Raw genomic sequence first — 26,118 nt, 5'->3', positions numbered from 1 at the left:
AGCTTGCTAACATCTGTGTTGTGCTTAGAAGCCTCCCGTAGCCCTCCTACAACTGAACCGCTCAGAGCAAACTCTGCATCCTTATCCTGAATCCTGCTTTACATACAAACCGCTACAGGTTAGACTGAGACGTCCTATATGTGTGTCTGATGTGTTTTATGGTTATCAAATGGCACATTTTTGAAAACTCTTCCGTGGTTTGCCATGGTTATGGCATGGAAGAAGTTGCCGTGGTTATGAGCATTTCATGCAATTTTGCAGCTTTTAGTTCTACTATATGCTAGCGTTCTTTGTGAAAAACAAATATAATGATGCCATTTTTGTGCAATAAAATAGAATGAAAACATCCCTTGTAAAAAAGAAGTGCACTTAATTGTATTGAATTTGCATTTGTAGTGTACATCAAATCTATATATTTTTTTCAAAATTAACTACAGATAATTTAATAATAATAATGAATAAAATGCCACTTAAGTGTACTTAAAGAGAGTACACTTTCATGTATTTTTCTTTACACACTTAAGTGCACTTTTAAAAGTTTTACTTTATAAGTCATTGTTTTAATCATCTTTTGTAATGCTTTAAAGTATTTTAACACTTATTTTGATACATTGACTAACATACTAAAGCACGTGAAGTATTTGATTTTAATTTTAAATGTCGTGTTTTGTTTGATACTACATTTATATTTAATATATTTTAAATGTTCTAAATTGCAGCTTTATCAGTGCAAATTCAAATAGTTTCAATAGAAAGTTCAAATGGAAATGCATGGCATTTAAACATATTTTAGTAATTTCAGTACATTTGGCAAAACGCTGTAACCATATTTCATCGACAATACAAGTAATTATGAATTTACATATAAAAAGTCCTACTTAAATACTCTCAAAAAAGCACTCTAATGTTCAACTGTAATACATATTTAATTGCAATTAACATGCAGTTAAGTGTCCGAAAACATTCCATTCATTGATTCATTTTGCACTTAAGTACTCTTTTTAAAAATATGCTAAAGTGTGCTGCTTTTTCAGAAGGGGTTCCATGATCTGACGCAAAACAACTCTGTTTTTAATCAAGATATCACACATCATGACTGTTTTTGCTGAAATATCAACCTGCAAAAGATCCAAAAACTACACCATGAATCATTTTATCACCCCATCCAGAATTTAATGTGTTGTAATAATGTTGAACTCATCTCAATAACATGTCCAAGCTCTGGTATATTTCTAACTGGCCACTGCCTGTATCAAGGCAGCTTTAAAGTTTGGCTCCCTGTGGCCTGTCCTGCTCTTCATCAGACCTTTATCAACTCTCTGTGTCCAGATGTGGGTTAATGATCCATGCCTCTTTCCCGCCCAGCAGATGTCTCTCTGCAGATGGCTCTTAAAACTAGCTTTGTTTCAATGGTACTGAACAACAAGTACAAAACACGAGGGGGAATCCACAGCTGGCTCACGGCCATAAGGACAGACATTCATTACTGTGGAGGACTTTAGTTTGGATCTTCTAGACCAATAGAGAGCTTTGTAAATGATGTTAGAGTTTAATGACATTGTTGAGGTCATGAAGAGAGGTTTTTGTGGGACTTCTTTAGCTGTGTTTGACGAGGGCTGTTCTTTAATTTTTAATAACGGCAGACATCTGCGCTGGATGCAGTGGAAGAAGTTCCAGCCTTCAACTTGAAGACCAGCAGTGAGAAGGTGAGTACAAACCAGAGTGAAATCAGTGTTTTATTAAACTGTGGTACTGTGTGACTTAATCACAGACATGACTCCATTACTTCTCTGGATTTTAAATAGTTCGCCAAAAATTGTGTTCGTCTTTGTTTTCTAACTCTTAGGTTGTTCCTAAACCTGTATGATTGTCTTCAGTGTAACAAAATAATATGGTACTGTCTTTCATTACCACAACAGTTCATAGAGACCATGGCTGTTAATATATATAAAATAAAATAAAAACATTTAAAAAGCACTATAAAAAGATTTCAAGATAGATTTATACGAGAAACAGAATCGATTCACTGATGTTATTTTAATCATCTTGTTTTAGTATTATTTACTGTACTATAGTATTGATTATTGAATTTTCAGTTTTCATTTAAATTGTAATTTTTATTAGGTTTTTATATTTCTATTTAGTTTTACTTCATTTTTATTTTATATATATATATAATGTGTATAAGACTTGGATCGCCATGAAGAGTGAGAAAATAGACAATTTTCATTTTGAACTCCTCCTTAGAAGCACAGTGTTCACTAATAGCCTGTCAGTTTAAGTTCTGATTATTTCACAGACATAACTGTGCAAGAAAATGGATTATGAAGTTGTGCTTGAGGCAAGGTTCCTTAATCACACAAAACCCGGACATACCAGAGAGTTTTACAATTGTGATTTTCAGGCTTGAAAAATCATGGGAATGTCTGTAAAATGATTTTTCTAGTTATGCATTTCAGAGCAGGTCTTTTGAAGATAACCGCCTATAAAGCCAAAACAATCTCTGTTACCTTAAATTATACGCTTATCTATGTAAAGATGCTTTGAAACAATCTACATTGTTAAAAGCGCTATATAAATGAAGATGACTTGACTTGACCTTTGTGATCCATGTTACTGGCTGAACACAGTTTCCTATGGTACAATAAGGGAGTGGTCTTTTTGTTAAAGGTGACATGTTATGCCCCTTTTCACAAGATGTAATATAAATCTATGGCGTCCCCAGAAATTTCAGCTCAAAATACCCCCTAGATCATTTATTATAGCTTGTCAAAGTTGCCCCTTTTTGGGTGTGAGCAAAAACACGCCATTTTTGTGTGTGTCCCTTCAAATGCAAATGAGCTGCTGCTCCCCGCCCCGTTCAGAAGACGGCCGATCCTTTACACAAGCTTCGGATACAATAGCAAAACACGCGAATAATCTCACTCATCCAAATCTCAGAAATAACCAGTAGCGGAGTGCAGTCTTATGGAGAGACTCAGGAAGAGGTTGCAACTTTTAGATGCACCTGGACGTTTCTGAATGGTTAGTGGACACATTTATGTAGTTGTTGTGGAGTTACATTGATTCATCCCATCGACTTTTACACAAGTTGACACAGTTCCCAGCTGTGACATGTTTTGGTCAAATAGTGTTCTGTGCTCATCTGTGCAGCCAATGACAGAACAGTTTGCATGCTTTGCTCGAACTTTTGCCATTGCGTTAGAACTGGTTACACGTATGAGTAGTAACGCACTAGTAGTTGCGAAAACCAAATGGTGGCGCCGTGGGTGGAAACGTGCAGATTAAGGGATAGTAATATTATAATAAGATCTGTGAGATCACTATAATATTATAGTGAAATCTGATCGGCTTATTTTTTGACATGATTGCAGAGAAAGGCTTACCAAAACAAAGTTACTAGGTTGTCACTTTTCACGTTTTCTGGGATGGTAGATGCACCAGGGACCCGTTTAAAGCACTTAAACACGGAAAAAGTCAGATTTCATGATATGTCCCCTTTAACAAAACATACATTTGCACACTAATATAAATAATTGTTTAAATCGCTAAATTCTAAGGATTGTTTCCTGACATCTAGAGATCCAAAAATGGAAATGCACCCCACCAAGCTACAATGATTTTATCTAGTAGCTTATAACAAACAACTGGAAAAACCATCAGAATTCATTGGTAAAATAAGATTAGACACTTAGACAATCTTGCAGCCCACTACATTGTAAGCAAGACTTGTGAACTGATAAAACCCTGGGCAGCCAGACTCTCAGAACTTGTGCAGAAGCCAGCCAATGTGATGGGCAATGCATATTTAACCAACTCATAAGCTTTTTGCATGCAGAATGCTTTAGGCGTCTTTGAAGGCTCCCTAGCTGTGCAATCTGAGACTTGAGGCAGTGTTCAGAATAGCATACTAACAACTTCTTCTACTATGTCTGTATATAGTATGTGAATTTCTGTATGCATATAATAGGACGACATACCAGTGTTATTTATATACTTCTACAGTATTAATTAATATTTTGAATTAAAGTTATGAAATTCTGATTTTTTTTTTTTTTGGTTTGTTTTCATTAAAACTTTTAGCCATTTTTTATTTATCTCAGCATTATTTAAATTTTTAAAATTGAAATATTTAGTTTGCTTTAGATTTAGTTAACAACAACAACAACACTCTGACATACTATAGGCCTATTTTCCCAAATGTGCCATATACAGTAAGTAAAGTACATTGTTTGGACTACTATATCCCACAATGCAACATGCTTAGTTTGACAGTCCATTTCCAATGCAACAGATGAATGTGAAATAATTACAGGCATGATTTGTATCATGTTTTCTTGACTCATTTATTTGATTGTACTATAAAAGTGTACATTTTTACATAAAATGTAATTAACATTTAAAAGAAAAATCATTTCAAAATTAATAAAATCTTGTGACAATGATGTTGGATATTAATGTTCCCAATCCCAATCCCAATCTGCACATAGTGCCTACTGTTTCAATATTTTTCAAAACTAGCAGGCAGTATAGTGATTACTAAACAATATTCAATATTACACAAAGTACGTACTAAGCTAGTAAAAAGACTTTATATATAGAAAGACGGTGCACTCATGTTACTTATGAATGAAAGTGCAACGCGCAATATGTCGGAATAAGTCCCACCTTCTAAATAAAAGAACCAATCGCTGATTGAGAAATCCCATTAGAAACTCCAGTTGCTATAGAAATAGTGTTCTAAGATGTGCGCATAGGACTGCACATTCACATTTTCTTGTCCAGCCTGAAAAATAAGCTTTTTTTAAATTCTGTTTGAGTAAAAGAAACAACATTTATGGGACAGTTTATGTTAGATTTTGTTGTTGATTTGAAATATGTTATTTAATTGTGAGTTTGGCAAGCAGTTGTTGAGATTTCAGGATTCCCTCATTCAAGTAGAGAGGTCTTGGTCTTAGATGCCCAAAATAGTTGCAAGGAGGCTTTGCAAATATGGCTGCCGAGTGAACAGACTTTCCTTAAAAGAGACTTTGTCTAGTATTCTATTTCATTAGAGGCAGAAAGACTGTAGGCTCTCAAAGATCAACAGATGACCAGCTGAGTTTCAGGCCAGCTTGTGACATGCCCTGTTCACATGCCGACTTAAGAACAACAGTTGTAGTGTAGATTATGTTTTGTATTGTGCACTGCTGTATAGTCTGTATGAGTACTTGACCTCCCTCTTTCCTTCTCTCCCTCTCTCTGTCTCTGTCTCACTGGTGCTGGTTATTCTCTGTTTTCTGTAGGCCGTTGACACTCAAAGTAGACCTTTCCTTCGTCTATGTTCGACTAATCCTTTCACTCCTACACCGTTTAAGGTTTGTGTTTTGTGTGGGTGTGGGTGTGTATGTGTTTCCTCTCCCATCCATATGCAGTTATGGAACTTAATTTCATAACATTTGCATATATATGACCCTAAAACCCTCTTTTTGTTCTTTATAATTGTATATAGATATGCAAGTAAATAAATACGTATACATATAAAATAAAAATGTTCCGTATTATATGATGACTACTAAATATATGAATATGCAGATATTAGCACAATTAAAAAAGGCTGAATTAAAATTAATTTAAAAGTAATAGTTTTTTTACACACAAAAAAGATTTGTCATTTACTTTCCATTTACCTATAAATCTTCATGATTTTCATTATTCTGTGGCATAGAAAAGGAGATGTTTAGCAGATGTTGTTCTTTTTCCATACAGTGAAATCACAAGAGTTGTCCAACTCAAAAAAGGACTAAAAAGCATCATGTCACAGTTATGTTTAGTTTAGTTTCTGTCATGTCTGTATTAGTTCTCGTTTGTTTCTAATCACTTTCAGGTGTTCATGATTAGTTCCTCATTTACTCTGTGTATATATATATATATATATATATATATATATATATATATATATATATATATATATACAGTACTGTGCAAAAGTCTTAGGCATGTTAATACCCCATGTTAATAAAAATCTCACTGGATTATTACAATTAATGGCAAAAAGAATGTTTGGAAATGTAAACTGATATTTCCTACTGACACACTACAGCAAAAGATATAAATAACTGACTTAAAATCAGCTCACCTTTTCACCTTTTCATGACTTAAAACCTATTCATCTTCGTCATGTGTGTTACTACAAAGCCTTTACATTTGTGACACATCATAAGAACAGTTTTGTATGAGGAACAGACTGAATTTTAAGGAGTAGCATGAACATTCTGCTCAACATCTCCTTTTTGTTTATTTGACAGAATAAAGTCATACAAATTTGGAACAACATTTGAGACGTACAAATGTAATATTGTTTATAGTATGATAAGTAACCCATTTTTTATTTTTTTTTACTTTTCATTCATTAAACATTAATTTACCAGACCTATCAAATGATTAACAAGGCTTTTAAAGAACAGCAGCATGTCTTGGTTTGTTGGTTCTTCATGCTGAGAAATGAAGAACAGTTTAATGTGTTGAATGTGATTTGATTACATTAAGCTTCATATTTCATGGGTTTAATGAAGGATGCCGTGTTCGTGTTGACGGATGATATGCTAATTGGATATGAAGTATATTAGTTTTTAATGCGTTTTATTTTTGAGTAAAAACCGCTATTAAATCTGTGCGGCAGCTGAATCGAGAGGAGGGGAAAAACATCCTGGCGACACCCTTCCTGTCACTGCCGGTCGTTCCACATGTTGGAGAAACAGATTCGGACACTCTGACTGAGATTCCTGACAGACTCGTTCTTCATGACAAAGGTCCTGATGACGAAGAGGAGGATGAGTACGGATACAGCTGGAGTGAGTCTCACATACAATATAACACACAGCGCCGCCAGAGGGTCACACTGCGCTCATCCAGGACTAGATTTAGAGGGAGACCCTTGTGAAAAAGAAGTACACTTTAGCATACTTTTAAAATGAGTACTTAGTACGGAAATAATATACTTTAAAAGAAATTGCCTCAGTGGGAACTGAATGTAATGTTTTTGGACACCTAATTGTATGTTGATGGCAATTAAATCAAAATCTTTAGATTACTTTTTGACCCACTTAAGAAGAACTTCAGTGCATTCTTCTATGCAATTTCATATTCGATTTCAATTTCATTCTATTGTATTTGAAACTTGGTTAATGTGTCCTTCTGAATGTACTGACAAGCATTTATGTTAAGCTAAAATATATTTTAATGTAACTTCTATTGAAACTTGTCATGTATTTACATATATTTGTAATTTCACATTGGCAATGATGAAGTTGCAACTTAGTACATTTATAATACATTAACATTAATTTCATCTGTGCAGTTTTTTTTATGTACTTTTGTGAATATGTGAATACACTACAAGTGCACGTTCAATGCTATTACAGTTTTTTTTTTAAAGTGGTATTTGAGAAACCATTCACTCAAATACCAAATCTTCAGACAAAGTGTGCAAAACTGCAAGCACGTTATCTGCTTTAGTTCAGTTCAGTTCAATAGCTGTAAAATTCATAAATTGTGCAACAATTGTGCATACATACAGCATTTGTGCACACACATGTATGTGTGAGTGCTATGACAAACTCATGTACACTCTACTGCGCACTGAACAAGCAAAAGACACAATATAGTAATGTTTTACATTTTACACATCCATCTGTAGTTTGACATGTTTATGGCTAACCATTTTATGCTTGTGTGTAGAGTTACTATACAAAAACACATTTTTTTAGAAGAGTTTTAGCATTTTTGTGCTTTTGCTAGAGATGTGTGATGTTTTGCATCTTGTGTGCATGGTTTGTGTGTAGAGTTTCGAGAAATGGAGTCATAGTTTTAGAAATTGTGTAGGCAATTTTTAAAAACTGTTACTTCTTTTTCACAAGGGGTTCACTTTATTGAACTGTAAACATTTTATGGGTCGGGTGGCAATAAGACAGAAAAGATCTGCTGCAATAATATAGTGACACTAGAGATTACAGGTATAATTTACAAGTAAAAGCATTTAACTGCTGGCCTCAGCACCACTTCAGAAATGCTCTTTGATTCGGTTACTCTAACATATTAATTTATGTTTGTGTGTGTGTGTGTGTGTGTGTGAGAAGAGAAGGTAACGGAGCGGTACGGTCGTTTACCGGGTCAGCTCCACATGATAGAGTTGGAGAAGGGCCGCACAGGTTTGGGTTTGAGCCTGGCAGGGAACCGGGACCGTTCACGCATGAGTGTGTTTGTGGTGGGCATTGACCCCAATGGGGCCGCCGGGCGAGACGGACACATCGTGGTGGGCGATGAACTGTTGGAGGTAAGTGTGTGTAACGCATCAGTTTGACCCATTGTGAAAAGAACTGCACTTTAGCATACTTTTAAAAAAAGTGCACATATTACATAAAGAATATACTGTACTTTAAAATAATATGCTTATGTGTGAACTGAATGTTATATCGGACACTTAATTGCATGTATTGTGCATTATAATATGTATTATAGACTAATTTTATATGACATACAATTAGCTAAACTTTAGAGTGCTTCTTTTGACCAACTTAAGTAAGACTTAATTAAAATATGATTTAATGTAATTTAAGCTACACTTTATTTTAGATGACGTAGTTACATTTTACTTACTCAAATAAGTACTGAGTAATATTAATTAACCACATGTACTTACTATAGGGTTAGGGTTTGGTTATGGTCATATTTTACTGTTATTACTATAGTAAGTACATGTTGTAACTTGTAACTACGACACCTTACAATAAAGTGTTACCGTGTAATATATTTATTTTAAATGTAATATTGAATGACACTACAGTTAAAATTTTAATCAAGTACTTTACATGTGGTTTAGTATATTAGTCAACACATCAAAATATGTGTACTTCTTTAAAGCACAAGAAAAGATTATAAAACATAATGATTTAAAATGTACTTTTAAACTTTTAATTTGACATTATTACAGTGTACTTTTTAAAAGTGTACTTAAGTGTGTTAAGAGACATAGTTTCTGAAGTGTTCTCTCTTTAAGTACAATTAAATGTTCTTTTATTTTTATTAATATTATATTATCTGCAATTCCAGTGTTTTAAGTAAAACTACAAGTGCTGATTCATCTTGTCGCCTTTGCAGATAAATGGTCAGGTTCTGTACGGCCGCAGTCATCAAAACGCTTCTGCCATTATTAAAAGCGCTCCCTCAAAAGTCAAGATCATCTTCATCCGGTATATAAAAAGGTTTTATTGTGTAGATATGAAGGGATTTTGAAGCCTGTTTCCTGCTGACACCATGTGGTGTGTTTCAGAAATGGAGATGCTTTGAGTCAGATGGCTGTCGGACCAATGAAGGAGATAGACTCACCAGACACACACACAGAGGTAAACTTACACTCACCTGTGTCTATCTATCTTCATGTGCTTATACCATATAATATATGACATGTGATTATTATTACTACATACTAACACAAACCCTAACTCTAAAAGACTAAAAAAAGAAGAAGCTTATGTAAGATTATGTAAGAACTTCTGGGGACAATTATATTGTTGTTATCCCCAAACTATAGCGAAGGGAACCCACAAAAGCATTTAAAAAAAATGAAGTGAAAAAGAAGTGTGCTTAATTGTATGAATTGTATTGAATGTTCGTTGTAGTGTACTTCAAATCTTAAATGTTTAAAATGTAAAAGATTTATTTTTTAAGTGAATTTTAAATGTTTTCATTTTTGGTCAGCCTTTTAACAAGTGCACTGATTTGTATGTGTTGAATAGAATACTAAAGCACATTTAAAATACTTGATTTTAATTGAAACTGTACTGTGTTATTTGATATTACAGGGAACGTTAATATATTTTAAATGGACTAAATTGCAACTTCATCATTACAAAGGATTAATTACAAATATATTTAAATACATGACATACAAGTTTCAATTGAAATTATTTAATTTTACCATAAATGCTTGTCAGTACATTCAGCAGTACACTTTAACCATATTTCAAAAACAATATAAAGGTGTACTTAAATAAGTTTATTTTAAGTGGGTCAAAAGCTCTCAAAATGTCAGGTAATTGCATTTAAAATTTAAACTATAATACATTTTCATTTAATTGCAATTAATATGCAGTTAACTGTCAGAAAACATTACATTCAGTTCTCACTATATTATTTCCGTAATTATACTCTTTTTAAAAGTATGCTTAAGTGTACTTCGTTTTCACAAGGGAGGCAAACAGGCATACATTTAACATTACCAAAGTATGTAAAAAATAATTTTCGTTTATTAGTTTAAGCACTTTGTATCTTTTTTATTTATTCATTCATACATTCCTAAGATAGAGCTATCCGTTAGCATTCCTGTTCATCTCAATAAATCAATTTCCTGCTATTAAAGGAACACGCCGACTTCATCTCTGTGCGTGCTATTTGTATAGTCACAGCGTGTACAAATAACAAGGTCACATGAGACACAGCCATCTTCAAACCATATACATACTGGGAACTATATTGTCAGAAGGCGAAGCACTGCTACTTGGGCGGAGTGATTTGCTCGCAGCACCAGAGAAGCCCCGTGGTGAGGAGCAGAGAGTTCGCTCAGAGTTGGAGTAAATCTCTCCGCAGAAGTAGCAGTGCTTCACCTTCTGAGAATATAGTTCCCAGTATGTATACGGTGAGAAGATGGCTGTGTCTCATGTGACCTTGTTATTTGTACACGCTGTGACTATACAAATAGCACGCACAGAGATGAAAAGGGTATGTATGGACTTATCTAACTCTGGGGGATACGGTGAATAAGCTTAAGTCCCAAAAAGTCGGCGTGTTCCTTTAAGAGCCCTCTAAAAACATATACTAATACTATACTATTATGAAATATTTGCTATTTAAATGTTTCTCGCAAAAACATAACATGTATTTTATCAGAATACATAAATAATTTTTCAAATGGTCTTCAATGGAGAAAGATTTTCACTAAAGCCTCTTGGCCGCATGATGTTGTAGTTACACAATCTTCCAGTAGGGACTAACATCTGAATCTAAACAGCCATGCCCTCAGCATTTGGTTTGTTTGTTCGGTCATTCATTCATTCACACTGTATTTTTATCCATTCATGTTTATCCATTCATTTGTTCAGTCATCATCATGTTTAATGTGTTATTTCTTATTTCCGCCCCAGCCGGAGACACCCGGCTCAACACTAGACATGATCCAACACATAACTCCTCCTGTGGTAAGACAGTTCTTCAGTTCTCTTTTGACTCTGTGTTTGTGCAGTTTCTCTCTCTGTCCTGGAGATGTTAAGTGTGTTCTTTCTTTATCTCTTTATCGATCTCATGGATGAAGGAGGATGGAGGGGTGGGTATCGTCCTGAAGGAGGATGACAGCAGGAACGGATGCATCATTCACAGTGTAGATGAGAATGGAGCATCTGGAAGGGTATGAATTACTATTGTCTAGGTGCAAAATTAAAGACAACAGAAATGATGTCCACAACCAATTTCACTTTTGTAATGCGCCATATTTCTGATATTTGACCAGAGAACAATATAGGGTTTGAAATGTTGGGAAAAGTGGTGTCTGTTTGACAGGTTGGTGGGACAAAAATGAAATATTGACTTTGAAAGGACTTTGTGATGTTAGCTGAAAATGAAAGTCAGGTCAGATGTGGAGCATTTTATGACATTTCAATGATTACAAAAATGTACTTTTTGCAAGTAACATGCACATGATTAATTGTGAACAAACAATAAAATAGTAAAGTGTATTAGGAAACTAAATTGGGTCAAGTTTGATTTCATGTTGGCTCTAATGCATATATGTGTGTGTGTATATATGTATCACATGAAGACATTAACATGAACAATTTTCTTTGAAGCTGCTTTGAAACAATGTGTATTGTAAGAAGCGCTATACATATATTTTGACTTGACTTTTTATGTGCATCTTTGCTAGTTTCTGCACTGTTTGGCTGTCTCTCAAAACCTAGTGAGCTGCCTACCGAGAGTGTGTCAAACCTGTGTGTGTGTTTCAGGACGGCATGATTGCTGTGGGACACAGGCTGCTTGCAGGAGATGATGAGATGGTGCATGTTTCTGTGACATCTTCAGAGACAGAGCCAATCAGGAGTAAGAGGGAGGGGCTGGGAATTATTAAAGGAAAACTTGTTCATGAATAAATCAGAACCTGATCTTTGTCATCATGATGATTGCGTGTTGCAGATTCGAGCAGATGTTCCACACCGGGAACCTTGGCGTCTGATCCAGCTACGTGTCCCATCATCCCTGGCTGTGAGACCACTATAGAGATCTCAAAGGGGAGAACAGGACTGGGGCTCAGCATCGTGGGTGGTTGTGACACTTTACTGGTGAATAACCTCACTAACGTTTAAAGTATGTTTTTGTGAGACTTTGTTTCCCAGTGGACTGACATAAACTTGTGCACTATTACACTGGAGATTACCAAAATGTATACAAACTTGTACAGTCGAAATTTAAAGGGGTCATGAACTGCATTTTTGTTATTATTTTATGTTTTTTGAGATGCACTTATGATGTATGAATTTTACATAAAAAAATGGTCATAGTTTAGAAATAAAAGGCCATTTTCTACCCTTATTTTAGTATTTTTGTCTGCTCTGGGACTTCAATGTTAACACCCACTTTTTTGATTGGCTAACATCTTTGAATATGAAATAAGTATTACATGTGGAACTCTCTTTTAAACTTTTACTATGTTTTTACTATTACAGCTGTTGAGATTAACTAATCGTGAAAAGTGTTGATTATAGCATTATATTTAGATCTTCTCCCTTTGGCTGATAACAGGCATGAATGCAGTGATCTCGTCACCCTGATTTCTGCACTCTCACAAATGCTTTCATCATAACAGTGCAAACAACTTGTAAATAAGAGATTCATTGTGCAGACTAGACAGCGTTCTTGATTATAACAAGACTCCAGAACTCAGTCATTGCTAAACTCATGCTGTGTGATTGACAGCTCCGTGTATTATTTACGTAGCTGAAAATAAATAATCACTTTCCAAGCAGTAGGGACATTTGGGAGGTAATGTTCATTTTAGTCTCTCCTCAACTCACTAATGCGCCAGAGGGCAGTGATGTAGAAGTAGGCATTGATTTTGTTTTGTAGAGGTGGTCTCTCGTCGCACTATTACATGATAATGTGACAGAATCCGAAACGAGTCGTTTTCTGACATTGGTTTCAATAAAATCTCTTTTTGGACTAACAATGAAGTTTTAAGTTTTTAAAACTTACAAGATGTTTCATAATACAATGACCTTTTACATTTCAAAAGATCAAGGAAAATTTTATTTCTCAATTCATGACCCCTTTAAATTTTATTCATAACTAATACAAATCAGCTTTCACCATGAATCTTTAAATTCACATGATCTCCAAATCAAAGTTGGTAAGTTAATACCAGGTGTAAACGGCCATAGTCGTGTAAGTGTTCTCTCTTTAAGGACATTTAAGTGGCCTTTAATTTCATTCATATATTATCTGTTTTTGTAGTTTTTAAAAAATATATATATACTTTAAAGGTTTGAAGCACACAAGTGCACATTCAATACAATCAAACACTTATTTTCACAAGGGTTTAGGAACTCATTTATAGGAACATATATAAAGCCTGAATTTGTCTGTGTTCAGGGAACTATAATAATTCATGAGGTGTACGAGGAGGGAGCCGCCTCTAAAGATGGCAGACTGTGGGCAGGCGATCAGATTCTGGAGGTAAAATCATGACCATCAGACACTCTTCTGACTAGACTAGGCTTGATTTCATGTCAACTTCATTTCAGCCATTCTCTTCCTCTCTCTTGTAACCCACTCTCTTTCAACAGGTGAATGGTATAGACCTGCGTGTGGCGACGCACGATGAGGCGATCAATGTTTTGCGCCAGACTCCGCAACACGTTCGTCTGTCAGTCTTCAGAGATGAAGGTCAGTATAAAGAAGAAGAACTGTGGGACGCACTGACCATTGAGCTTCAGAAGAAACCGGGCCGTGGTCTTGGACTCAGCATCATCGGGAGAAGGTACTAGAACACTAGTTGAAGGTATAAATCAGTAAAGTGTGATTTAAAGGGGTCATGAACTGCATTGTTTTATTGTTTCATGATGTTTTCTGGGGTGCACTTATAATGTTAGTATGATTTTTACTTCAAGAATTGTCATAATTTAGAAATAAAAGGCATTTTCCTAGCCTGATTTTAGCCTCTGATTTGAACGCTCTGTTTGAAGGGGCGTGTCTGCTGAGAGACTTCAGTGTAAACGCCCACTGCTGTGATTGGCTGACATCTTTACATATGAAATAGCTAGCATTACATGTGGAACTCTCTTGAAAACTTTTACTATTACAGCTATCGAGATTAACGAATCGTGAGAATTTTTGTAAGTATTTAGATCTATTCCCATCACATAAAAGGTTGCAGTGATGAGCATTGAGCAGATGACAGCCCGTTGATAGCGTGAATGAAGATCTTATCATTGCAACGCAGTTTCTGCACTCTCACTAATGCTTTCACCAATGCAAACATGAGGCAAGTACAGTAAGAGCTTTGTTGTGCAGCGTAACAGCGTCATTGATTTCATAACGAGTTTTGGCAAGTGTCCAGATAAACTCGCGCTGTGTGATTGACAGCTTGGGCGATTGGAAAGGGATTGTTCTTTGATCGCTTTCTGTATATATATTAATCACAGTTTAAATAAGATTATTTTCATCCTACTAAGAGAAACGACGTGAAGTTGATCGTTTAGTCACTGGCTTGATTTACTGATGCATAAACAGTATTGAACGACTTTGAGAGAAAGATTATCTGTCTGAACTTGAACAATTACACATCAGAAATTCACATAACCCACTGGTTCTTTAGAGGCTCGGATGAAGGAACTAAAAAAATACTTTTGTGTTCATTTGTACATCCAAACACTGAGCAACTGCCATGCTTCGCTCGTTTGCAAGCCATGCTGTCTCCCAAGGAAAAAAACAATATCGCGCTCGCGCAGCTCATTTTGTCATGGGCGGGCCAAATTGTCTTTGCGGGCAAAGCAGAGAAAGGGGAGGTAACCTTTCCCCTTATGACGACATTATGACGGCTTTCATTTTCTCAAAGGCGAAGCAGGATACCCAGGGCTTGGTTTACACCTATCACAATTTCTAGCCACTGGGGGACCATAGGCAGGCTAGGAGAACTCATATTATTGTTAAAAAACCTCATAAAGTGAAATTGTCATGTCATGGGACCTTTAAGTGGCCTTTTATGTATTTATTAATTATTATTATTATATTATCTGCAAGTAAAAATATGCTTTTAAGATTTGAAGTACACTACAATTAAGCACACTTCTTTTTTACAACGGTCCATAAATGAATATTCAGCTCTGTATTCCCCATGTGCTAACAGCGAGCGACTGTCTTGTCTCAGGAACGACACAGGAGTTTTCGTGTCAGACATTGTGAAGGGTGGAGTCGTGGAGACTGACGGACGTCTCATGCAGGGAGATCAGATCCTTGCGGTTAATGGGGAGGACGTTCGTTCAGCCACACAAGAGTATGTGGCCTCGCTGCTCAAGGTGAATGTCAAGGTCATTCTGTTAAATGGGTGCCTGTGCCTTTTCCATTTTGGAAAATTTATTGAAAGATATAAAACTTTCAGTCATATCTGGCATAACACTGGGTGATCTAATGGGCTGTTAAAGGTTTAATCTTTTATGTTTTTGTATATACATTTTTGTAGTTTTTTTGTAAACATTATGAACATGATATTTCCAATTAGATTTTATTTTTATATTTTGTTTTCACTTTAATTTTAGTTCAAGTTTTAGTAATGTTTTGTTTTTGTCATTTTTATTTTTTGTTTTTTAAATGTCTATATAGTTTTTTATTCATTTTTATTTCATAAGTTTTAATTGTACTTATTTCAGTGCTTTAAATAAAAAGGAGAACTGTTGCCTTGGCAACTAGCTTTAAAAAATATGTTGAAGCTTTTTTGATGTTATTTCAGTTCAGTTTGATTGAAGTATCGAAATGCTTTTTATGGTTTTAGTTTTAGTTAATAACTGCGGTGAAAAGCAGAGAAAGTAATGTGTGATGAGAATATTTTGCAAAGCATTGTGATAAGTCAATAAAATGCAGTCACCATTTACATTTAACTAAGTTGCCATATATTAAATATAATTCTCTTATAAGCTGTGAATCAGTAATGACAAGATAGACTCCTGAAAATGTTTAACAATGTCTCCAAAACATTTAATAGCATCTGAAATAGTGAAATCTAACACTCATTAACTAAAAAAAACTACATACTTGCATGTTTTATATGTCTATTTTACAAACATGTTAAATTGAATTTACCTCCCCCAGTGATGTCAATTCCTCATGTCGTTTAAAGAGGCAGTTGTGAATGTGAAAACCGATATACATTTTACCACACACAAATATTAATCAAATAAACTGGTTTGATTTCCCTCAGAATTGTGCTGGTCCAATCAGATTGGATGTGGGTCGTTTTAAGGCGGGGCCTTTCCACTCGGAGCGCCGTCTGTCTCGGAGCAGTCAGGTCAGACACAAATCCACACTCTGCTAAACTGAAGATCTTAGCCCTTCGCACAGTTATTAAACACTCACACTTGTGTTTTTGTTGTGCTGGTGCACACCCTGATATCCAACTTGCAGCTATGAAGCCATGATCCCAAAATACATTCTCACATGATTTATTTATTATTATGAAATTATGAAACTAATATAATTTCATCAGTAAAGCAGCTCTACAGAAGACAAATAGTGTAACTTCAGCTCAATTCAGTTAAATGTTGAAGTTTTACTTAAAGGGATAGTTCACTTTGAAATTAAATTTTGGTATGTTTTAGCTTACCTCAAGGGCATCCAAGATGTAGGGGTCTTTTTTTCCGCAGTAGTTTCAATTTTGATATTTTTAGGTCAAACCCTTCTTGTCTGTCAGTCATATAATGCAGGTCTATGGTCACGGTCTCAAAGAGCATGCACAGAGTCCAAATTAAAACAATTCCCCGTCATCCAAATTAAACAATTCCCCATCGTAAGTACACATTGATGGCCTAAGACACGAAACGAGCGGTTTGTGTGAGAAAACGAACAGTATTTATATCGTTGTTACCTCTTGAACACAGCCGCGTCCAAGTGATCTGAGGGCGCGGGCGGGTATAGATATATACAGTAGATGTCGCCTTGGCTACTGCAGTTCATTGGAACGAAACCGTAGCCAAGGCGACATCTAGTGTATCAAATATCAAAATTGAAACTACTGCGGAAAAAAAGACACCTACATCTTGGATGCCCTTGAGGTAAGCTAAAACATACCAAAATTTTATTTCAAAGTGAACTATCCCTTTAATAACAACACTGGTGTGCACCTGACGGGTGTGTGCAGATTGTGCTGCGTTCAAGCCATGTCGTAATTACTGTAAATAAAGCTCTGTACAACACTTTCGAATCGTTCTCGCTGTAGGCTACTTTGATGTCATACACTGATCGATCTGCACAGTGCTGCTTCAAGTCGAACACACCTTAAGGCTGCAGTGGTCAGGTGGTACAGCGGTCATAGCTCATGAGTTTACACGTTGTTTTTACAAGTTCTACAAGCATATTACAGTTCAGAACCATTATGGTAATTACGACATGGCGTGACAAACACAAAAGATGACGAGCTAGTCATGTCTCTGAAAAGTCTCTGTGTTTTCTGTGCAGATAAGCGAGACAGGCAGCGGTAAAGTCACTCCTGCAGCTGCACAGGGTGATGCAGAGAAAACACATGAATGTAAGAAAAGTTCATCTGCTAAACTACAAATATTCAGCTTCATTCTTGATTTCCAACCGTTCCTTTCTTGCTTTGCAGTGCTGGACAAAGACGTCAGGACGGTTGAATTCACAAAGGTCAGTTACAGTGATTCAGGCCTATTCACACAGAGAGACAAATATTTGCCAATAGTCCACCAAGATTTCAAACTATGTTTCTATTAACTGGTGTTTACCAGGGATGAAATCTGTGCATTTTTCTTTCCGTTGCTTTTCATTTGACGTTTTACAAAAAACTCGCTGACGAGTTTTAAATTAAGATCTTTTGGGTCATGCGCCAGAAAGTGATATTCCAAAAAGGCAGCATTTTTATAAATATACAGTGAATATGTTATTACTGCATACTGCATATTTTGCAATTAATGGTTTTAGGATACATTTACATGACAACGATGTACTAAAAATCGAAGAGTTTTTTCTTTGCTTCATACGGAGCCAGTAGCACCTCAATGCAGTACACAAGATCCGGGGGGAGGAGTCGGATCTTGTATAAGGGGTGGAGATTGGTAGGTTTAGGGGTGGAGATGGGTAGGTTTAGGGGTGGAGATTGGTAGGTTTAGGTATGTAAGGTGGGAGGAGTTGGATCTGGATCCGACTCCTCCCCGTGGATTTCATGTTCTGCATTGAGGACCATCTCTACGGAGCTGCAAAAATAACTAAAAATGCTGTATTATGATGCCAGGCCAGTAGTTGGCGATATCACTTTGCAAAGAAACCCTATGCGCCTATATACCGAACGCATAATACACATGACGCCACCGTTTAATTATTTTTTATTTTTTTTATTTACACGAAAACGATAATGGTATCATTTTCAAAATTTGCACTTTGAAACTTGTCTTCAAAAGCTTGCATTTTCAGGCCCCCAAACTGGCATTGTAATGTAAATTAATGGCCAAAAACAAGTTTTCCGTTATTAGCTGAAAACAGTGTAGTGTAAACGGCCCCTCAGTTTTAAAGTTGCAATAGTTCTTTCTTCCCTATTGTGACATATATCCGAGTGAAAAGGCTTCTGGAACAAGAACAAATGTAGGGCAGGGTTTGATTTTGTCGGTGGGGAATTGATTAGATGGTTGGAAGGTTGTGGTTTGCTATTGGTGACAGCTTGTTCCGCCCTTGTGCTAGTAAACATGTCATCAGAGATGTCACTGCAAGAAGGAGGGTAATTTATTTTTATTAAAGTGCCCCTTCTATGCTTTTTTAACATTACCTTTCATGCAGTGTGTAATATAGCTGTCTGTGAATGTAAAATATCGGCAAAATTTTAAAGATCAGAGTGCACAACAAATACATGTATCGTCTCCTAAAAGAAGGATTGATTCTGAACTGCAGAAACCATTTGTCAGTAATTCCAGTCTTCTTGCACAAGCCTACATAGGTTTGTAATACATTTGCATAATGTTCACCAATGGTCTTCACTGGCTACCCCTGAACAACATCTACTCTGACCCACCCTCCAACACTGTAGTTGTAGCTGAGACTGGAAGAGTGTGGTTTGTGTTGTCAACATGTCAAGAAGACTTTGTACTCCAAACAGAGATAAACAGAGATAAGATATAACTCCTCTTTGTACGCACTTTTAAAGGATGAGGTTGAAAATGGCCGCCATAATTACTGTTTGTATCATTGTGTATCAAGTTCTAAAGAAGCCTCCTGAGCTGAAATTCAGATATGGTAATGGGCATTTCGTTTCCAACGTGTGCTGTAAGCAGTCAATCACATTCACAACAGACAGGGCCATCTGACCAATCAGAGCAGAGTATGGTCTCGGAATGGAGGGGTTTAGAGAGACCAGGGGTGTGTTTCCCGAAAGCATCGTTAGCCAACTATGGTCGCAAGTTCCGTCGTTATCAGCATAGTTCAACGATTTGGTGTTTCCCGAAACCATCGTTCGCAAACAGCATCGCAAAGTTGTGTGGTTGGAACGACAGCTCTCGAGCTGTGGTTAGAAGCATAGTTTCTAGTTTACATGAGATGTAGACTGAATAAATCCTTATCTTTAGCAAAATAAGCAAGCAGTCATTCAGTACAACCCGTGTTATTTATTTAGAATACATACAAATGTAATTTACGTCTTTTGAAGACTGCGCATGTGCGAACGCGCTCTATGTAAGAACGTAACTATGTAAGAACGAGCCAAATATTGAGTCTGGTAATAAAGCAAAATAACAGAAAAATTAGAAATGGTCTTCAGATGCCATGTCTGTAACTTATATGACAAAATCTAGCGTTAATTCGATCTCAAACAGATTAATTAAAATAAGTTATTAGTCCACCACGTGCGAGACGTCATAAACCAACGTGGTTGAACGATACTTTGCGACATACGGTTTCGGGAAACAGTCGTGACTAGCTAGTTGATTTCTCAAACGATGCATCGTACTATGGTAGTTAAGCAGCGTGCTATATAGTTGTACGGGAAACGCACCCCAGATCCTTGATAGAACGTATAAGACACTGAGAAAAGAGGTGATGCTGCAAAGTATATTATGAGAAAAGTAAAGTGATTTTTGACTTCGGATGCATGTTAACCTGTTGTAGGAAACCTCCAAAACTAAATTAGGAGCCATCAAAACAGCATACATGGGGCACTTTAAAGATTACGAGGGCACATGAAAAATAATGATGTGCATAGATAATTTATAATAAATACTGCTGTATTCCATAACATCAATAATTATCCATTTTGGTTTCATGGTGACTTTAAATAACCCTGCTTTAGGGTGTGTGCTTTTGAACTTTTGAGGGTTTAGTTTGCTTTCTCTGTGTAATGGTGTGTGTGTGTCCCAGGGCCCGTCAGACTCTCTGGGCATCAGTATAGCTGGAGGAGTGGGCAGTCCTCTGGGGGACGTGCCCATATTCATCGCCATGATGAACCCCAGCGGCCTCGCAGCACAGACACAGAAACTCTTGGTACGTGTGAATTGAAGATGTTACAAGATTATTAGAAACATTTTTTGTTTTATTTTTGTCCACCAATAAAAGGTCTGATGCACTGAAGCAAGTGTGTGTATTTGTGAACCTCAGTCTCTCATGTTTATTAACTTTGTGTGTTAGATTGGAGACAGGATTGTGTCTATCTGTGGAAACTTAACAGAGGGAATGACTCACAATAAAGCCGTTTCACTGCTGAAGAACACGACAGGCATCATACAACTACAGGTACACAACAACACATCACACACCAGTAGTGCTTGACCCATAATATCCCTTGTGAAAAAGAAGTACACTAAAGCATACTTTATTGAAGTATGAAGTAATTATTAAACAAATATTATACTTTAAAAGAATATACTTGGGTACAATTTAGGGTCAGAAAACATTCAATTTAGTTTGCACTTAAGTGTGTTAAAGTGAGTACCTTCATAACTTTCTTAAGTACACTTAAGTGGCCTTTTATTTCATTCATATTATATACTTATATTCTGTAAATGCAGTAAGTAAGTAAGTAAGTAAGTACTTACTTGCAGTAAATGCAGGACTGTACTCTGCAACTAGTTTCTTTTTAAGATTTAAAGTACACTTGAAGAGCACATTCTATACAATTAAGCCCACTTCTTTTTCACAAAGGATGCTTTAAATGACAGATTTCCAATATGATGGCTTGCTTTCCTGGACAATAATCATGGAAATAAACCAACCTTTGGAAATGTTCAAAGGAGTAAAACATGTCAACTTGCCCTGGTCTTTACTTTGTTTCGTGATATTTACCCAAAGAAGGAAAACATTGAAACATTAAAAAGAATAAAAGTAGTCTGGTAAGTATATGTACATTGGGAATTGCATTTTCTCACGTAAGTGTGTATTTGTAGGTAGTTGCTGGTGATACAACAGTAACTGGACCCTCACCAGAGCAGACAGCAGGACTCACAGCCAGCAGCATTTTCCACGATGACCTGGGGTTCGTACACACACACACACACACACGTTAGGTTTCGGTATCTTTGTGGGGACTCTCCATAGACATAATGATTTTTAAACTTTAAAATCTGTATTTTCTATCCCCTAAACCTACCCATTACAGAAAACTTTCTGCATTTTTACATTTTCAAATAAGCATCATTTAGTATGTTTATTAATCCGTTTCCCTCTGACAAGGGTTTTGGATATTGGCTTCTTTGTGGGGACATTTTGTCCACATAATGTAGGGTTCACAAGGACACATGCAAACAAAATCTCTTCCAGGATGTAAAATGTAATACTCACCATGTGCCAAATGCCACTAAAAATTGGCTTTGGAGAGTAAATAAATAAATAAATGGTTCATATTAAGTTGTAAGAATGCTAATATGACCATTGATGATGACAAAATAATGATATGTACTTCACATTTCTGTAAAAAAGTGACTGCAGGTTTATGAGAGATGGAAACAGTGCTGTGAAAATGTATTATTTTTGTAAATGTTTCAGATTTTCAACCAAAATAGATATAGTTATGTTAGATACAGGTTCCTGTGGTTTTGAGTACGACACTTCTGTGTTCATTTTAACACCAGACTCTGTCTAATGCTACTACAGCCAAATCTGACCACATGGAATTAAAAAAATATGAAAAAATTAATTTCACAGCATTGTATGTGAGCATGAATGTGACCTACGCTCTTTGACAAAAATATTTGCTTAATAACTGATTAATAAGTGTTATCATTAACTAAAAATATTTTTGCTAATTGAAATAAAAATAAAATATTTTTCCTAACTTTTTTTAAGTTGGTTACATAAAAACGTAGGTTGATCTAACTTGAATCAGAAAAGTATGACTGATTACCTCTGCTAGTTGGTCAAACTAGTTCTTAAGACACATTCTTAACCTAGTGGCTATGTTTATACAACTTGGCCCCTGATCTCTTCAAATTATGACCATAAACTTTAGTTTCAAATCTACTATCAATGTAACTTTGCTCTTATCTCTGTTTGGTCCAGTCCTCCGCAGTGTAAGAGCATTAGTTTGGAGCGAGGGCCTGATGGACTGGGCTTCAGTATTGTGGGTGGATTTGGCAGCCCACATGGTGACCTTCCCATCTACGTCAAAACCGTCTTCAGCAAGGTAACTTTAGTAGATAAAGAATAGATGCCAATACAGATGCATTGTAGAAGCATTAGCTAATGTGTGTGTCACAGGGAGCCGCGTCAGAGGACGGGCGCCTGAAGCGCGGAGATCAGATCGTCGCTGTTAACGGTCAGAGTTTGGAGGGCGTCACTCACGAAGAGGCCGTCGGTATTCTGAAGAAAACCAAAGGAACTGTCACACTCACTGTGCTGTCATAAACACACACACACACACAGCTCGTCTAATAAGTTTGTATTAGGTCCTTTAGTTGTTTTGAACACTGGAATACACACTTGAGTATGAATTGTGCCCGCTCATAGCATTGTTTACTGCTAGTTTGTGGAGAAACCAGCAGACTCCCACAATCTGCCATACTGTGCTTGGACTTTACATTGCATTTGTGCTTTAAAATGCAGAAAGTGCTCACAACTTCATGGCCAGATATTATATGGCTGATTATAATATACTTCTTCGTTTGACAGTTTCTGCTGCTGTGATTGCTAGAAAATGCACACTTATCTCTCTTTCCTGTTGTGTTAGAAAACTGGGTACAAATGGACCCCCATTGGTTTCCATGCAATTTGGCAAAAATGTACACTATGAAAAACACTAAAGATGCATGTAAAAAAACAACAACTCTATTGTAGCTTGTCAAAGACTAGAAAAATGTGAAATGTGAGAGAAATGTATTAATTACCATCCATTTCTTTTCTATTATTTCTATTGTGTAAACCCCTGGTCAGAGCCTGACTCCACCCACTGGCAATATTTGAAAAATGCTGGAAAAGTAGGCAGAGCCCAGTGGAGAGGGGGCGTGCATCTGAGATGTATCTCTCTGTAGGCAAGGGCGTGGTTAGCTGGTTCTTTCTGATGTCAGAGGGTACCACAACTTCCAATAGGAAAATTCAACTGCAGTAGCCACTGTTCAACCTGAAGAGGGCAGCACTCAGGCGTTTTTACACCATATTTTGTCAAATCAAAACACTTTAAACACAAATGTCAAAAAAAAAAATACTTGAATCAATGAACAGCACTAATAAAGCCCCATTCTTACAGATCATTAACTAAAAAAACTTGGTTTAGGGTTTAGTTACTCTTTAAGGGTAATTTGACCCAATTTTTTTTCATTCAAAATTAGCTGCACAGACAAAATTTAAAAAAAGAAAAGAAATTGTAATGACTACTTGTAGTGGCTATTGCACACTACTGAGGTGTCTTACATTATTTGTACTACTTAGTGTAGTATTTATCTGCCTTGTGTCATGTCTGGGGGTACGTTTACACAACAACAATGTACTAAAAACAGAAAAGTCTTTCCTTTTTCGTTTTTGAATAGTTCCGTGTACAGACGACAACAAAGCGATTCCCATTCACGCAGATCCACAAAAATGACAAACTGCTGTATTATGCATGCCAGACCAGTTGGCGATGTAGTTACTTTGTAAAGAAACACTACGCACCTGTTTTCAAAAACTTGCACTTTGAAATTGGTTTTCAAATGTTTGTTTTCAGGCCCCCAAAACGGTATTGTCATGTAATTGAACAGCCAAAACAGATAAAAAGTTTTCAGTTTTAAATTGAAAATGGTGTTGTGAAAACGGCCCTTGGTTCTGAAATTCTTGTGAGGGTAATGTGGGTTTCTCAATTTCAACATGTTTTTAACTGTAAAACTTTTCATCGGATGATTCAGAAGATGAGTCGTTAATTTTGAGTCTTAAATTTGAAAAGTTCTCATGTATTTCACGTTAGTTTGGCAAGCTAAAATAAAGGTTTTCTGACTCTGTCGTTTTGTAGGTTTTTGGCAAATTGGATGGAAACCAATGAAGATCAATTTGACCCAACACAAAAAGTTGTAACAAAATTTGTACAGCATTTCCAAAACACATCTGTGTATCGAAACTTTGCATGCACATTCATCTCATTCCCTAAATCAGAAATATTCACATTTCAAGAAGAAATGAGTAGTTTAACCAGTGTTTCAAGCAGTTGAAAATACAATAGGACACACAACAGAAGGGGTAAATGGCCTGCTTACTTTCAACATCAGTTGTGCCAGGAAAATAAGCCTCTAACAATTGTGAATAATGTGCAATTAATCAATAATGAGCCTAATTTACATGGAAAGGAGGCACACGTTTATACTGAACATAATGATGACATCTATAGACTATCAGTAGCGAAGTGGTTTACTAAATCTGTCTTTCAGTGTGAGTATAAAAAAAAAAAAAGTATGGTAAAAATGACAGCAATAAGATGACAGTCCTGAATGTGGTAATACTTACACACACACTTACGGGAGTTTAATAATTTTGACTAAATTTATCCTGATCATAAATTCAAACAGTTGAGTAACCATCTTTGTTTCTTAAAAAAAAAAAAAGAGAGAGAGAGAGAGAGAGAGAGAGAGAGAGAAACAAAACGTACATAGACATAGGGGGGAAAACATCAGTGCATTCAGTGACATTTCTGGAGTTTTGCCTTTACCTGAGATTTTTGTTGTAGATCAAACTACTGTTATATATTATTATATTTTGGTATATTGTGATTTTGTTCTGAATCTGATACAGTACAATGGCTTTCACTACAAATACATGAATAAAAGTGACCTTCAGCACACAAATAAGTTTATTGTCTCCATTTATCAGATAAAAAAATCACTACACAACTTTTTAAAAACAAAGCATGAAAATGGAAGCATGTAAAAAAACAAAGTTCACTTCATTCATCAAGTGTACAGTATCTGTTCTTAAGACGTTTTTCTTCTTAAGTCTTACACAATCCCAGAATACTCTAGTCAAAGACTTACATTCATTTGCTGGCTGTTCAAACGTGTTTTGATTGTGGTTGTCCAGATTAAGGTAATGACATCAAACGAGTGTTTGATTCTGCCTTGAACACTGTTAACGAATCACGTGTTCTTGGAGGAATTAAAGTGTGAAATAATGTAACAAGGTTATTTAATCAAAAGTACTAGTGATCAACTATAAATAACTACACCAAAATAATGACCTGCATTTTCAACAAATTAAAACATGTTTGTAAACTTTCAATCTGTACAGATACGCTGGTTCTATAAAAACACACACCTCTCACATTCACATGGCACTTAGAAAACAATATGTGAAACTTTCTGTATGTAATGCTGGAATGTTCTGTCACATAGCTTCATTTTCTGTATGCATGAGAATGAATTTACTACATTATCAAGA

The 26,118-nt window shown here is 36.0% G+C and overlaps 1 protein-coding gene across 7 annotated transcripts in view; it reads left to right on the top strand.

The window, feature by feature from the left end:
• The window catches only part of mpdz (multiple PDZ domain crumbs cell polarity complex component), a 105,498-nt gene extending 79,971 nt beyond the window's left edge, over positions 1-25,527 (top strand). For 2 of the 7 annotated variants that reach the window (XM_081391782.1, XM_081391781.1), the window contains 20 exons: positions 1,644-1,706; positions 6,662-6,833; positions 8,118-8,314; positions 9,139-9,230; positions 9,311-9,383; positions 11,181-11,234; positions 11,348-11,440; positions 12,036-12,129; positions 12,223-12,368; positions 13,675-13,758; positions 13,869-14,062; positions 15,452-15,599; positions 16,499-16,585; positions 17,752-17,821; positions 17,900-17,937; positions 20,650-20,772; positions 20,917-21,021; positions 21,672-21,760; positions 22,783-22,906; positions 22,981-25,527. In XM_081391782.1, coding sequence (XP_081247908.1) covers positions 1,644-1,706; positions 6,662-6,833; positions 8,118-8,314; positions 9,139-9,230; positions 9,311-9,383; positions 11,181-11,234; positions 11,348-11,440; positions 12,036-12,129; positions 12,223-12,368; positions 13,675-13,758; positions 13,869-14,062; positions 15,452-15,599; positions 16,499-16,585; positions 17,752-17,821; positions 17,900-17,937; positions 20,650-20,772; positions 20,917-21,021; positions 21,672-21,760; positions 22,783-22,906; positions 22,981-23,127 — 2,193 coding nt within the window. In that variant the 3' untranslated portion in view covers positions 23,128-25,527. Of the gene's footprint in view, positions 1-1,643; positions 1,707-5,285; positions 5,358-6,661; positions 6,834-8,117; positions 8,315-9,138; positions 9,231-9,310; positions 9,384-11,180; positions 11,235-11,347; positions 11,441-12,035; positions 12,130-12,222; positions 12,369-13,674; positions 13,759-13,868; positions 14,063-15,451; positions 15,600-16,498; positions 16,586-17,751; positions 17,938-20,649; positions 20,773-20,916; positions 21,022-21,671; positions 21,761-22,782; positions 22,907-22,980 lie in introns of all 7 variants that reach the window. The other 5 variants (XM_081391780.1, XM_081391776.1, XM_081391779.1 and 2 more) reach the window with 4 other exon arrangements.
• The last annotated feature ends 591 nt before the right edge of the window (positions 25,528-26,118 follow it).

Source organism: Scardinius erythrophthalmus, assembly GCF_964197995.2.
Source record: "Scardinius erythrophthalmus genome assembly, chromosome: 2".
NCBI lineage: Eukaryota > Metazoa > Chordata > Actinopteri > Cypriniformes > Leuciscidae > Scardinius > Scardinius erythrophthalmus.
This window is presented reverse-complemented; position numbering and strand designations above follow the sequence as displayed.